The sequence below is a fragment of the Chanodichthys erythropterus genome, chromosome 5, assembly GCF_024489055.1.
Source record: "Chanodichthys erythropterus isolate Z2021 chromosome 5, ASM2448905v1, whole genome shotgun sequence".
Classification (NCBI taxonomy): Eukaryota; Metazoa; Chordata; class Actinopteri; order Cypriniformes; family Xenocyprididae; genus Chanodichthys; species Chanodichthys erythropterus.
In genome coordinates, this window is record NC_090225.1 from 8,292,510 (window position 1) to 8,307,823 (window position 15,314).

The 15,314-nt window shown below is 37.9% G+C and overlaps 1 protein-coding gene across 7 annotated transcripts in view; it reads right to left on the bottom strand.

Moving 5' to 3' along the window:
* The window catches only part of kcnma1a (potassium large conductance calcium-activated channel, subfamily M, alpha member 1a), a 212,711-nt gene that overhangs the window by 74,198 nt on the left and 123,199 nt on the right, over window positions 1-15,314 (bottom strand). For all 7 annotated transcript variants that reach the window (XM_067385880.1, XM_067385883.1, XM_067385877.1 and 4 more), the window contains exons 6-9: window positions 6,598-6,673; window positions 5,546-5,621; window positions 4,973-5,143; window positions 1,767-1,858 (exon numbers count right to left, since the gene is read on the bottom strand). In XM_067385880.1, the coding sequence (XP_067241981.1) occupies window positions 1,767-1,858; window positions 4,973-5,143; window positions 5,546-5,621; window positions 6,598-6,673 (415 nt within the window). The remainder of the gene's footprint in view (window positions 1-1,766; window positions 1,859-4,972; window positions 5,144-5,545; window positions 5,622-6,597; window positions 6,674-15,314) is intronic.

The following is a 15,314-nucleotide window of genomic DNA, read 5'->3' on the forward strand; positions in this document are numbered from 1 at the left end:
TGTGGAACGAAATGAGGGTGAGTAATTAATGACATAAGTTTCACTTTTGGGTGATCTAACCCTTTAAGTCAAGCTAAACTATACACATAACATTTTATTATAATCAGCATTTATATAACAGTTTTGCAGCCTCCAACGCTTATTCATAAACACCTACTCATGGACTTCATTTATAAAAAAAATTTAAAAACTTGAGGCTCTTGGACTTTTGTGAGTTTAAGCAGAATTACACTCTAAACATATGTATTTTGCACCAGCCTGAGCTTGTCGGAAATGTGCTGACAGTGGAAATAAATATCTCGACACATTTATTTTGAGGTGTCGTGATGTGTCCGTTCATGAGCACACAGTCCCCTGTATATTTAAACAATAGGGCGAAGCCTGGTGCCTGTCTTTCTGCTCGGCCAGAGAGCTGGAGCCTACTGTAATTGCAACCAGATGCATGCATAGCCAGAGAGAAAGAAAGTGAGAGAAAGAGAGAGGCTCAGCTCTTTTGACAAGGCCTTCTCTCAACACCAGACTGCGAATCCAAACGTGGGGCCGAGGCCAAACATAACATTTCATCAATCTTGTTTCACTGACAGCGAAACGGCATCAAACAAAGGGGCTCCTAATGGCTTTCTCCCGGCTTAGTATTTGCCCTCAAATTCAGATGATGAAAGCCGGACGTGACTGTGAGTCTGTTTCACGCTGCGAAATGGGTTGGGAAATAACGCGCACACGAGAGAAAGAGAGAGAGGGGGCTCTGGAACTTAGACGCAAGCGTTTGGGAGAATCGCTGTGCTGATGACAGGGCCGTGTTTGAGCCAGAAAACGAATGGGAGGGGGTTCATAATATCCACATTCACATTCAGGGGTCATCTTTGAAAAGGAAAAGAAAAAACGGGATATGGTAAAAGTACCAAGCGGGGCAAAAAAGCAAGCCAATTGCAATGGAGCAGCTCCAGTGCGAGAGCTGAGGCATCCAAGCATTCAGGGTGTGCGCTGACTGAAGATCAGGGCCAGAGTCATGTCACACAGAGATGAGGTAATGGGCTAGCAGTGACGCACAGCCAGAGAGGCTTTTCTCACTGCAGCATGCACAACCAACCAACCAAACAAAAAAAAACAAAAAAAGCCAACAGTCGTCCATTCACAGAGAGCATGCGAGAGATGGATCAAGCATGACAAGCAGAACTCAAAGAACAGAAAATTGAAACAAACACAAGACAATGATGACACTAAGTAAACAACGTTTTATCTGAGCATCACAAAAATAGTTCTACGAGCTAGTGATTTCATTTTCTATCATTCACTGTGCTCATTTCTATTACAAATATGAAACAAACACCGATTCTATGGCAGCACATAACAGATGGAAAACCAACAGCAGTCACTGTAATGAAATTAAAATGCAGCAGATGTGTTACGGAAAAGAAGCCACGGACACAGAGCAAAGGGCATGGACATGTGGCTTCGATGGCCAAGGTCTCCAGTCACAGTGTGACATTCATTTGTCCTATCATTTTTGTCTGCACTAACCCCCTCTCTATCTGAGACGGGGGAGTGTGAGTCACACAACCACACCTTGTTCTGGATTTTGACTTACTTTCTGCCTCGTGTCGAGTTATAACTCCCTCCGTATTTCTTCCGATTAAGGATGAGAGCAGCAATTTCTGGCACGTAGCGAGCAAACATGGCCTACATGCATGGAACAGAAAAAGAAAAGGGCATGCAAAGAGGGGTTCTGCTGTGACCGAGGCCACAGAGGCACCTGGAATACTTACTTTCTGCCATTTACCGCACTATAGGAACCACCATATTTCTTGCGGTTTCCTATTAACTCTATGATTTCAGGGACGTAGCTGGCAAACATGGCCTAAGGAGAAGATAGGAGACAGAAGCAGAGGCTAAAAAAGAGAGTGGAGACCCGTCCGAGTCTGGATTTTTTCCCCAAACCTCTGAGGTGCAGAAATTGATTGGGACGCGTGTTTTGTCGGGGAAAAAAAGGTGTTGCTTAGTTAAAATTTTCATTTAAGTCATAAATGTTCATTGTGCTTTTGAAAAGATCAAAAAGGATCTCTTTTTTTTATTTTTGTTTGTTTTGTTTTTAATTGAGGGGAAAGCCAACTTTGAAAACACTCCACTGGTTTGGAGACAAATAAAAAAAATGTTTTTTTTTTGGTGCTGCCCATCTGTTTTCTCTGACAGCACAAACAATATCTTGTGAAAAAAGAAGAAGAAGAAAAAAAACCTACATGCCATGTTTTGTCCAACAAACACTATTGCAGTGGCAAGTGTATTTGAATAGTCCAGCCTGATCGCCCACAGCTGCAAAGCACATTAAGACTCATTAGTGTGCTTTAAATGAGCTGGATGCGCTTTGCAAGATTGCAGCCTTGACAAAGTTCTGTTTTATCTCCTCGCTGCATGTTACTAGGGATCTTAATCCCCGAGTTGTCAGCCTGACCTTCCGAAGAGAGTTGTGAGCGGTTCTTCACCTCTCTCTAGGGCCCTAATGAATTATGACATCTGCCTGATCAGACCTGACGGTTTACAACATTTCCATACTGAAGTCATTAATTGAACACCTGATATAAAGCAGAGCAATGATTATTTCCAGCCCTCCTCAAAAACAAAAAAGAAATAGCAGATTGCTATGGAAACTTCTGGACAGCTGGAACTTTCTGTCCAGTGATAGAAATGAAGCGCATCTGTCCTGCATTATGTCTACAAGAACTTCACGTGAGAGTTTCTGAATGCCTGTGGATGATCTATACCTTGATCTTGAGTCTGTCAACCACCTAGACCCTAAAGGTTAAACAATATATACTGATTTTTGAATTTGTTTCATTTAAACTGTTCAAAATGACATCAATCAAAAACTTATTCACTGCAAGTTATTTAAAAGCTACCTTACTTTCACAAGCACAATCAAATGTATATGTGACATGAAAATAATTATATAAAAGATGCCACAATATTTTTTGGTTATTTATATATATATATATATATATATATGTTGAAAACATTTTCTTATTTTTAATTAGATTTTTACTGTATTTTACAAATTGCAATAATTATTATATATAAGAACAGGCCTATCTGACAACAAGACAAAAGGTGCCCCAGGGTAAAAGGCGCTTTTGATTTTATTTTCCTCTAAACCACTAGATGGCACAAAACATCCTGCAGCACTTTCCAAAACATCCGCTTTTCAAGATGCATGTGGAAATTTGAATGATACTTGACACAATTATGGACAGCAGCGCAAAGTTGATTCTGTGCTAATTTGATCTAATATTTGTTTTTTTACTATTTGTTTTTTAAACCATTGTAGATTTAAGTAGCAAATGAGAATCCCTAAAATTATTTAATATATTTTGAGACAAATGTCTTCTTGATGATCTTCAGTTTTGTTCATGTTCATTTAAAAACAGAAGAATATGTAAAAGTATGGTATTTGGGGTAAAAGGTGCACCTGCTGTTGGGGCTAAAGGCACAATAATTAACATGATAATAAATAGCTGGCTGACTTTTCCATTTCTTGACAGGACATGGTTAGATTCAGATGGTAAATTTCATATATTAAGTTGGGTGTCCACCTTAGTGATAATGGCCATATTTATAATGAAACCATCATATTTATAAAAAAATATATATTAATCATGTCATATAATAAAATATTATTTATTGTTACTACTGTAAATCTATATCAAATTACGTGATTTTAGAATCTTTACTTTCTAAAAATAATGTTGTTTCTGTATTTAAAATATATTTTTATATTAACATTTTAATGACAGTACATTTACTGAATATACTAATATATAATCAATATTGTATTCAATATACTGAAAATATGTATCAAAATAAACAGAAAATAATACAGACTTTGCTAAAGTGATTGTTCTGAACAAGTATTAACTTAGACATTAAAAAGATATGATTTTAACTAATATATTTTAGCTAGTATTTACCCCATGCTGGTGAGCCTTTTACCCCGTGTGTGGGTAAGGCCCCCCTCACCACCTCATACAATTATAAGATTTTTAAACAAAAAAATAGACTACTTTTATGATTTATTTTCATACAAAATCTGTTGCTCCATAAATGTTCAATACAAAAACGCACTTTTTCTGCAATCATACACTTTGGGAGTAGTGAAAAACACTTATTTTTCTTAAAGGTGTGCCTTTAGCCCCATTGTACCCTATAATTTATTTATCTTTTTTAACTAAACTACACTTTTGTTTTTAAACTAAACTTAAGAAATGCAATATTGCGGTTTGAAACTGTAAAATGATCAAATGTACAGCAAAAATCTAGCTAAATCTACCAATCCCAGCTGCTCATCTCTCATTTATTTGCCAAAGTTTTAACAAAAACCTCTTGCAAAGCATACACGTCTAGTCTTCATCTGTGTTATTGCTATGTATATTTTTCTGTATCACCATCTGAAGTTGCTCTGGTGTAAATGCACTCTTTGAGTGTTTGTGGCTGCTGTTGCTATGGAAACGCTCAAGCTGGACTATGGGCCATCCGCCTGCCACTGTGTTTGTTGGAATTTGGGGAGGGAAACAGAAGGATGGGATCTCCTGAAACCGCAAAACTGTTTTAAGAGAATAGCAACAACATTATCGTCAAAATACATTTCTTTAAAGACTATTTTAAATGTAATAAACATGAGTGGTAGTGTCATACAGCATCTACAAGAATTTACACAATACATGTACATTTCATCTTAACTTGGGCTGTAATGTTAAAACAAGGTAATGGATTTTAAAGGCAAGGGTGCAAACATTACAAAGACAGTGGACAGCGATATAATTTGGGCCGTTATGAAGACTGTGGAAAGACGACAGTTATGAGAGTCATATCACAGGAGTTGTCTTATTTTTACATGGTACTTGGAGCAAGGCGTTTGCATGGGGTGAGGGAAGGGGTGCGGGAGGGGTGCATTGAGTGCCAACAAGAGGAAAAGTGTTTTTACCAGACCACCAAGAATGAAGAAGACCATGAAAAGGCGTCCAAGAGTGGTTCTTGCATAGACGTCTCCATATCCCACAGTGGACATAGTGACCATTAATAAGTACACACATTCCCAATATGAGAGCGGTTGAGAGTTTTGAAAGTTTTCCCATGGATCCCCTGAGTTTTCCACCTGCAGTGGAGAGGAGAGCGAAGAGAAAATTACCGACGGATCAAAACATGATCCTCTACAGCCATCTACTGTCCATAGAGAAAATCACAAAAATGAATTGTGAGAGCAACCAAACTGAGGATTTAGTGGCGATCAGAGTCTCTGCTGCCATCTAGTGGCACAGATGTCCTCTGGCACATCCTGATAAAAATAAAAAATAAAAGAAAAAAACACCACGAAAAAAGGAACAACGAAACAAATCTTTAGATGAACTACAACACAAACCATATACGCCACAAAGGGACAGACGTGACGCTCATTTAGGAGCTTTTTCCTCCCACGAATCTGCATGTGCACTCCTTTCTTTGACTGTTTCTCCAGGGGCATGAGGAAAGGGGGGCGTGTGTGTGTTTTTTCACTCACCAGATGAATGAATCCTGCAGCAGTGAGCCATGTGCTTATGAAGATGGAACACAGGTTCACCAGCTTGATGGAATTACTGTGAGAGACGAGAGTTACATCACACCTCTCAAAGTGAAACGCATCACACTGACGTACAGATCAGTCAGTCATCTACTGAGCCCAACACACACACGAGCGGGCCGCTTCCAGCCGCGCCTTGCCGTGACGCTGCTCACTGGGAGTGAACACACAAGTTATCAGCAAACAAATAAGAAGACAGTGGGATCCCGAGGATGACCAGCGCATACCTAAAGAGGCGTTCACACTGTTGGTTTCTACTCTACAGCGTGTCAAGAGGGGATTACATGCCGTGGCTGTGTGTTTTGCATAAAGATAAACTCAGCTTTTTATGTCGGCAAGGGTCCTGTCGCTCATGTCACCTCAAATTGCCACTCTCACTGAAAACGAAAGACTTCCGGTCGCTGCAAATTACCGTCAATGTGAACGCCCCTTCTTTAGCAGCCAATGAGAGAAATACAGCGGTGGAAATGTAATGTCCTGTTGACAGCTGTGTCAGTTCAGTGTGATATATCTGAGCAATTTCCCCAGACTGAAAAACGAGATAGCAGCTAAAATAAATGAAACGTCCAGTGGTTTTTCATCCACTGAGTTGGGTGCTGACTGCTTTTTCCCCCACTTCCTTTCTGATTCATTGACATTTTTTACAAAATACCACGAGATGTCAGGAGGCGCTCATCTGTCATGTGTGTGACAGCCTGCCGGAGGAGGAATCAATCAGGGGTCTGTCTGCTTCATACTCTTGCATTCATCAGGCTGGACGGCCGCCCTGTTCTCATACCTACAGCACACTAAATGCACACACATTGGGGGACTAAAGTAAAACATTCTGCTCAGCTACGAGCCCTGCAGACTTCTGGGTCAAAGCTGCAGAGCAGCGTGGTAAGACATGGAAGGGACACCAGAGATCCTACAGACTGTGTGTGTTGATGCCAGCGGAGTGGAGCTTTTGAAACTGAGAGTGAGAGAGGTGCGTGATATGTTGTCGGCCTTACCTTGTCTTTAAGATATTCAAAAACTGTAAAATTTCTGAGAATTGTATCAATCTCAAGGCTCTTAGAAACCTCAGACCTGCAAGAGAAGAGAAAAGCAGAAAAGAATGAATAATAATAATAAAAAAAAAAGGTGTTATTGTAAAGCAATCTGAATCAGTCCATTTATTCTTCTGGAAAGGGAAGGTCAAGCACATTGCATTGTGAGTTACAGTAATCCATTGCAGTGCACTCAGCATTCTGGTAAATATAATAGTTGGTTCAGATAGTTTCTGCATATTGTGCAAATACTGCATTCCTAGTAAAAGTTGTATGGTAATTTGCCATTCCTAACAAATGTGAAAGACAAAGAAGAGCCATGGAACAATCACACCACTGTGTGTGTGTGCGCGTCCTTGTGTGTGTATCAGGTAGCAGCTTAGAGAACAACATCACCTGCTTCAGCAGACTTCTTACATAAACAGCATTTTTGTCCTGCTTTCAGCCTCAAAAACATCCTCTATTCAGAAGCACATCGCAACGTCTTAGCTTTGCTCATGCTGAATTTGTATTAAAGTGGAACTCAGTAAGATTTGCGAAGCTCCCCCTACAGGTTCCTTCATTTAATCACACTGTCGTAATACTCCAAGTGCAGCTCTGGACTACAACGACTACAACGCTCACCAGCGCAGTAGTTTTGCAAATACAGTACAAGAAATCTCGATGGAGGTGGGTAATTTTCAAAATTGTCTTATAAAGTCATAATATATACATTGTTTTTGAATTACTGTAAAGCATTTCGTCACTCTCGCGTGAACGTGAACACGAGGCGAGATTGTGTCGGGTCGGCGCAGCTCAACTTGCAAGTGCTGTATTCTGGCGTAGACGTGCCAGAGGGGGTTAGTGTTCGCCTCAAACACACCACTACAAGTCAATTAACCATTGTAAGGACTATTTATGAAGGTAAAAAAGTTACTTAGTTCTGCTTTAAAAAAATTACTCAATGTCTTTAACCTGTTGAAAGTTCCCCCTTTTTGAGCCAAAATCATGACTTAGTTGAAGAATGAAGATGGAGGGCAGAATGTTCAGGCAAAATCTGATGTAAACAATGGATTATATATTAACATTTCATGGATTTAACAAAAAGTGTTATTGGATGTTTTTCAATGGACTCTTGACTTGAACAATTTGCTCGAGTGTAAAGGATTGGATTCATCTCACAATCGCCATTTTATAATAAAGTCCCGTTTTGATTCTGCATGTTTTCATTTGTATTTCCGATACAAATTACAATATTACTGTTGCTGAAGCATTTCTATCATAAAACGAAAACCGGAAACTATTGCTAAACCCATAGACTCAGGGGCGTCACTAGGCCCTTTTTAGGGGGGCTTCAGCCCCCCTAAACTTCTGCCCAGCCCCCCTAAAAAAAATATTTGATTAATAAATATTTGATCGCTTCAGTCCCCTTTAAAAAAAACTCATTTGAAACGGCGGCAAGCTGCGTCAAGTTTCGGCTCCTCCCCTTATCTGAGTCTGCTTGGATTTACCGCATTTTTCAATCTGCAGGGGCGCCATAGACCTTTCAAAAGATATAACATAACATATGTCGTAACATTTGTGGGCAACTGTTTAAACAAAGGTAAACACAGTGATGGGAGCCCAAGAGAGGGGATCAGGCAAGCCAACAGGTTAGTAAGGTCCTGACAGGATTCACGCTTGCAGAAATATCTGACTTCAAGTTTGAGGTTAATCTTCAGCAACAGGAAACAAAAACACCTCACTAAAATTCTTAAAGTCATTAAGTGAAAAATCAAAACAGCACAGTCACTGCAAATATAGTTTTAATCTAAACAGAAGTTCCCCAGAAAGGATGTCTTACCCCAGTTAGAGAGTACATGGAGGCAGTAAAAAAGAGAGCTCTGACTGTCACTCTCTCTGCCATCTCCTGTCTGGCCTGGGCCCAACTTCACACGGTAACCGTTCTGAAACAGATCACCACCTGACTTTTTGCGCCGCTGGCTCTCCTGAACGGTTTCCGTGACCAGAGCACCCCGCGGGCCCCGAAACACTAGCAGCTTGCTGGAGATCATGATTCTGAGATCCTGAGAGTTGATTCTGTGATCCTACTCCTTTACAAGTTCAGAAATGTAGAATGTGATGTTTCCTCAGCTTCTAAGATGTGCAACCTCAGATGTACTTGATCAAAAAAAATTCAAATTTAAATTCAGAGAAAAAGAAATAACATTCTTGTAGAGCGTGAATGTCAGAATGTGCCTTAGAGACTGTTTAACAATACTAAAAAGCCTTCAAGCCTAGACAGTGACACCTGTCATTGGATGAAAATCTGATTGCAGCCACAGTCTCTGACGTATTTGGTCTGATCTTTTCAATATTAAACTCCCACGCACGTATCTTTCCCTTTGATCCCCTCTCTGTTTAAGTGAGGTGACTAGCTTTAGTATATGCTGAACCCTTCTAGAGATTTAGATCTGTTAAAATGAAAATGAAAAAAAAAAAAACTATCCTAAATTAATCACGGGGGTTGTATTAGCAGTGACATTTTCTCATGATTTTTAATGCTGTGCAGTAGGATTGTTATGTTAGAAAGATAATACATTTCATAGCAATAATTGCTTTCTAAATGAATTGCCATAATCCTGCTGTTGAGCTCTTCTGTATTCACTGTACTTCAAAGGTGTCTTCCTGATATTTTCATGCTATGTTTCTTTTACTGCGTTCTCTTGCATCTGCAAGAGAAACATCAAAACCTAAGGTCTGCTCCAAAATCTAGTGAGCTGTCTGCTTAGACAGCACTTTAAAGGGATAGTTCACCCAAAAAATGAAAATTCTGTCCTTATTTAATCAACCTCATGTTTTTCCAAACCTATATGACTGACTTTCTTCTTTGGAACATAAAAGAAGATATTTTGGTATGTTGATAACAAAAGCGTTTTGGTGACCACTGACTTTCATTGTATGGAAGAACACTAAGAAAACTAATTTCTCAAAATATCTTTTTGTTGTTGTTGTTCAGCAGAAGAAAGTACAGCAACTCATACAGGTTTGAAATAACATGAGGGCTAGTAAATGATGGCAGAATTCTTATTTTTGGCTGAATGATTCCTTTAAGGCATCAGGAGTGCTTCGGATACAAAGGCTGTTTCAAAAGTTAGGCTGCTGTCAACATTATGTTGCCTTCTAAGATCTCACTGAACTAATTTTGACAACATTCTAAGGCAGCATTGCACGTATTCTTTCAAGAGAAGATAATCCAAGAATGTACTGTGGCAAGCTCAGTGAAAACAATGAATCCAAGATGGCAGAAAAAAAAAGTATTCAATCCCACCAAGTATCATTATAAATAGTTAAATAGAATTTTAAAAACTGACTATTTTACAGAGGATAACATTCATTAACAAAATCAACTTTAGAACTGATAAGTTCAAATTATTTCTGTGAATCAATTAAAAAATTATTCAACAACTTTTTTTTTAAGAGAGAGAAATTAATACTTCTATTCAGCAAAGGATGCATTAAATTGAGCAAAAGTGACTGTAAAGACATTTATATAGTTAAAAATATAGTTTTTTTTTTTAAATAATCTTTCAAAAACATTAAAAATTCCAACCGATCCCAATTTTTTAACAGTAGTGTATTTTTCCTTGTGCTATATTTTTGAGAAATAAGAATGAGACTATTTTAATTCGATATTTTTTTTCCTCTGTATTTCTGTTTAATCTGTTTGGCAACTATGGCTGCTTTTTTGAGATGACGATTTGTCTAAAGGAAAAAAAGACCTAAGAAGGCAGCAAACAACAGAGCACCACACTTGATTTAACACTACATTCAGCCAGATTTTCGGTATCTACGTTGTGCATCAGTAATTTCCCATGAACCTTTGGTGAACCTGATAGCATGTTTCTGTCTCAGCAGCTGAAAGGCCCGTGGCACAGGAGGCTGAAGGAACAGGATGCGGGAGAGTAGGCCAGTGCTGTGCACTGAAGCAGGCTTAATGGACATGTGTAGTATGGACAGATGCTCATTCAGACTATTTCATTCACATCTGCAGGCTCACAGACCTGCAAGTCACGTGTGTTACAGTCACAAACCACTGGTTCTTTTTCTCAATCAGGGAATACTGGACATGTGTAAAATGGGATAAAGCGCTGCCGGGATTACTCGCCGCTCGTTTCTCCCAGAATGCATCTGCACAAGCATGTGCTGAAGCCTGCCACGTGAGAAAGGGCTCTATATATGAAAGAGGCTTAAAGCACAAATTAGTTTCCTTCACTGATTTTTCTTCCTCTGGTCATGCCACTCATATTCCTAACTGAGAATCTTCTAGTTCCAGTAGTGTGGCACAATACTGTTTCAAACCACCAGATGGCAGTAGTACTTAATATCTACACTCGGGGATGGACTGGGACCATTGATGGTGAGAATCAATCACTGAAAACTTCATCAGAAAACAAATGACTTGGATATGCTACCACTAATTTACTTTGGCAGAAATCAATTTCTTAAATTGAAACAGAGTTACAGAGTATATCAGAAACCAGAACCACTGAGAATGTTACCACTTACATACAGTATGCAAGTACTCTAGTAACTACTGACATGCAAGTAACTACTAACATGGTATTAGCAAATACTACTTTCTTACTTGCTTATCAGAATCAGGCTCTTATAAAGCATTTGGTACATTTCAACTTAGTTGTTTGTTTAAACCCTGTTGTAAATGTGTCATATGATAAATGACATTATGAAATTAAGCATGGAGCAAACAAAAACAAAGTTACACACGGGCCCTCATTTATGAAACAAATGTACAACAGAAAACAGTGCATAACAGGTCTCAGTTCGCGTTTCTGAGTCAGCGAGAACTTGCGTGCAGCATAGTAAATCTGGTGGAGAACTACTATTTAGTTTATTTTCCTGACTGACAATCACTCACTAACCGATCATCAACCATTAAACAACACGATTAAAATGTCAAATTAAAATGTCTTAAAATACCACAAAAGTTTTTTTGTTTTTTTTCTTTTCAGGGATTTCACTTTGCATGCACAAATGGCAACATCGACAGAACATTAAGATTCACACATCATGCACCTGCAATGCAGAGAAAAACAGAATAATATATAAGGAATAAAATAATAGGACTACACAAAATATATATTTCACTGAAATAACAGATTAACAAAACAAAAGAGAAAAACTGTGGACAGGGCTAGTATAGGCTACCCTAATTTGATGCGTTGTATTAATTTTCTTAATTTTATTAAAATATTTATCTTTATTTTTTCAATCCAATTGATCTTGTGGGTGCCTCACTCACACACGCAGACACTACATATCAGTTCTAGAGTTGCTAAATTTACATTTCAGCCATTTATCAGCAAACTAAATGCAGAGAAATACAGTGTTAACTTTTATTTAGAAAGTTAACACTGCTCAGTTTAATGGTCCGCTATTAGGAGTACATCTGTACCAGTCGACACGCGCAACGGCCAACCAAACACATTTTTGCGCATGCAAAGGATGACGTTTTATGTGGATATTGAAACAAGAGTGAAATACAAAGCCTTAGTTTACATAATGAACAGTAGTTTGACAACCAATAAATGTTACATTGCGAATATGGAAATGTTTGGATTCTTCTTGAATGAGAGAGGTAGGTCCTCTTCATGGGCAGGTTACATTTCTCTGTGTTGTAAACTAGAGGGCGAGGCTTCTAAAATTTGGGACGTGACTAGGGTTGCCAACCGTTACGTATAATACAGAATCGTCCTGTATTTGACACATAAAAGTCTTGTTCCGTATTGAACTGATACGGAACGCATTTTGTTCCGTATTTTTGAGAATCAATTCAGTGCAAATCCATGACAGACATTTTCACAGTTTTTTACCGTTAAAATCAGTCATTTTTTGCAGTGTGCGGTAGATAGGCTTACTAATTTCTCCCCCTGTTTGTCTATGATCAGCGTAGCGTTTTTAACATCTTGAAACATCATCAGAGAATGCCCTTTTAATTGGTCGTTTCAGTCATTGTGAGTCACGTATCGTAGCAACGATGACGACAAGTGACAACAGCGGGAAATGTAAAAATGACTACCTCCAGGCAGCCGGCGGAAAAGAAAAGAGCACAAAAATATAGAATTGAATGACTACCCGTTGCTGGAATGCGTGAGTGACAATGAATACAAGGCCAATTGTACCATATGCCGTCGCGTTTTTTCTGGTTTTTTAGTCACGGCGGAGTGTGTGATATTAAGCAGCACACATCAGGCGATAATCACAAGAGGAGCGAGAGGCTGCGGGCACAGGAGGGAGCGATGTCAAGGTTCCTTGTCCGTCAGACGACTCCAGAGGCTGATATGGTAGGCTATGTAATCATGTGGATTTTTAAAACTCAAATATAGTTGATAAGAAAGTGATTATATTATATTTTCTTTATTATTTGTTTTTTATGTATTATTGTTTTGCCCTGGAAAGAAAGTTAACTATAATGGAAGTACAATTATATAAAGATATTTGCACTACACTTCCGTAAAATGTTGTCTAATTAAATTAAAAATATAATTTTTTGCACTGGAAAGAACATTCTAGAAGTCTAATTCTATTGAATAAGTTTGCACAAGGCTACAAATGCAGTCTAAGCCGATGAGTTTTGAATCTTATTATGTTGTATTTGTTTAAGTTAAAATTAAAACGTATTATAAACTAAACAAATCCATGGTTCATTGTTGGCAAAATGATCATGATAGCCCTTTATATTTCACATCTATGTGATTCAGTCTTGTATATTGATTAGGCCTACTTTGCCATTCTATAAATATATAGGCCTAATAAGTTGTATTATAATATGCTATAATGTATGAAATATATTTATCTAAATGTATCAATTAGTTTCCACAATATTCACCAGAAGTCATCATTTCAGCCATTTCTACGTTAGATTGGTAAATGAGGCCCATGCTGTTCACCTAAAAAGAGGGAAAAAAAAAAAAAAAAAAAAAAAACTTGATTTGACTTCAGAGTCATTTCCAAACTATGGGTGACTGACAGCAGGACAATGACAATACTTACACTACCATTAAAAAGTTTGAAGTCAGAAGGATTTATTTTTTTTTTTATAAGAAATTAATACTTTTATTCAGCGAGGATGAATTAAATATTAAAAGTGACAACAAAGACTTTTACACAGTTACAAACGATTTGAAATGTATGCCGTTCTTTTCAACTTTATTCATCAAATAATTATGGGGAGGGGGAGTGTATCACAAACTGCTTTTAACACTGATAATAATACAAAATGTTTCTTGATCACCAAATCAGCATATCAGAATGATTTCTGAAGGATCCTGTAATACTGAAGGCTGCTTTGTCTTCACAGAAATACATTACATTTTATAGCAGCAGCTATTTGCTCTAAGCAGCTTTACACCTTCCCCTAATCCTACCCAATAAATACTTTTAATAGCCTATTAGTAAACACTCGTTAGGCAGTTTATTTCCACTTTTAGAACATTTTTTTTCATTTTTATTGAAAATAAATGTCTTTCTGATGCGATATGTGATGGGAAAATGGAGAAGAGTGATTTCGGCAAAAGGCGGATTCAAACCGTCTATCACGTTAAAAGCCAGATCTGCAAACCTTACTTGCTACTGCTGCACCACTGAAGACTGACTAGAATTCTGTGTGTCTGTCTTTAAATGTGAGTGGCCCAACCACACATTGGTGGGCAGAGTTAGTGGAAACAGTGTTTGCCAACAAGGGACGCCATTTGCACTTAGTGTAAATATACAATCCATTTAAATATTTTAAGATAGAAAATTGTTCTTTTAAATTGTAATAATATTTCACTATATTAGTGTTTTTTACTGTATTTTGATCAAATAAATTCAGCTTTGGTGAGAATAAGAGACTTCTTTCAAAGATATTAAAAAAAAAAAAAAAAACTTCCCAACCCCAAACTTTTGAACAGTAATGTATTTAATACAATTCCAAATTAGAATTTTTCATTTTGTTTGAAAATGGTTTGTAGCTTCAAGCTATATCACATGACATTCAGGCAAACCCCCTTTCAGAAAAGAAGCACGGAAAAAGACTACAGTTCATCATTGAACCATAGCATTTTAATGGCCCTGAAAATAACAATAAAACCTAGAGTGGACCTAGAAATCTCCCTCTATATACGTTTTATACTCCATTAACATGCACAAGATCTCCTCACATAAGACACTGTGATTAATGTCTTTTCCTCACAGACTGATACAGCTTTTGGAAGAGGGCTCACAAGACATCTCCATTTCAGAGTCAAGTACCTGTTGTTAATTGATTGCAAAGATGAAGGAAGCTATAAACAGTCTCATGCTAATCCATAACCCTTGTGTTTAAAAATACTCTCCTGTACTGCTTTGAGAAGATTAATTTCTATTTCCCAGAAGAGGGTCTCTGCATACCCTTCAAATTAATAGCACATTCTCCATTGCTTTAATCAAGGTCCAATTTACAGATGAGGAATGATATAGCAAAGGATCACTTTTTGACAGTCCCTACAGCAGATTTAATTATGATCCATCATAGTTTCCTTTACAAGGATGGAGTGGGGGGTCAAGATTACATTAGTTCATTTGAGTTTAGCTTATATGTGTCACATGGAGCATTTGCAACAGGATTTAAACAAACAACTAGTAGAAGTCTCAATGTACCCAACATTTTATAATTATGATTT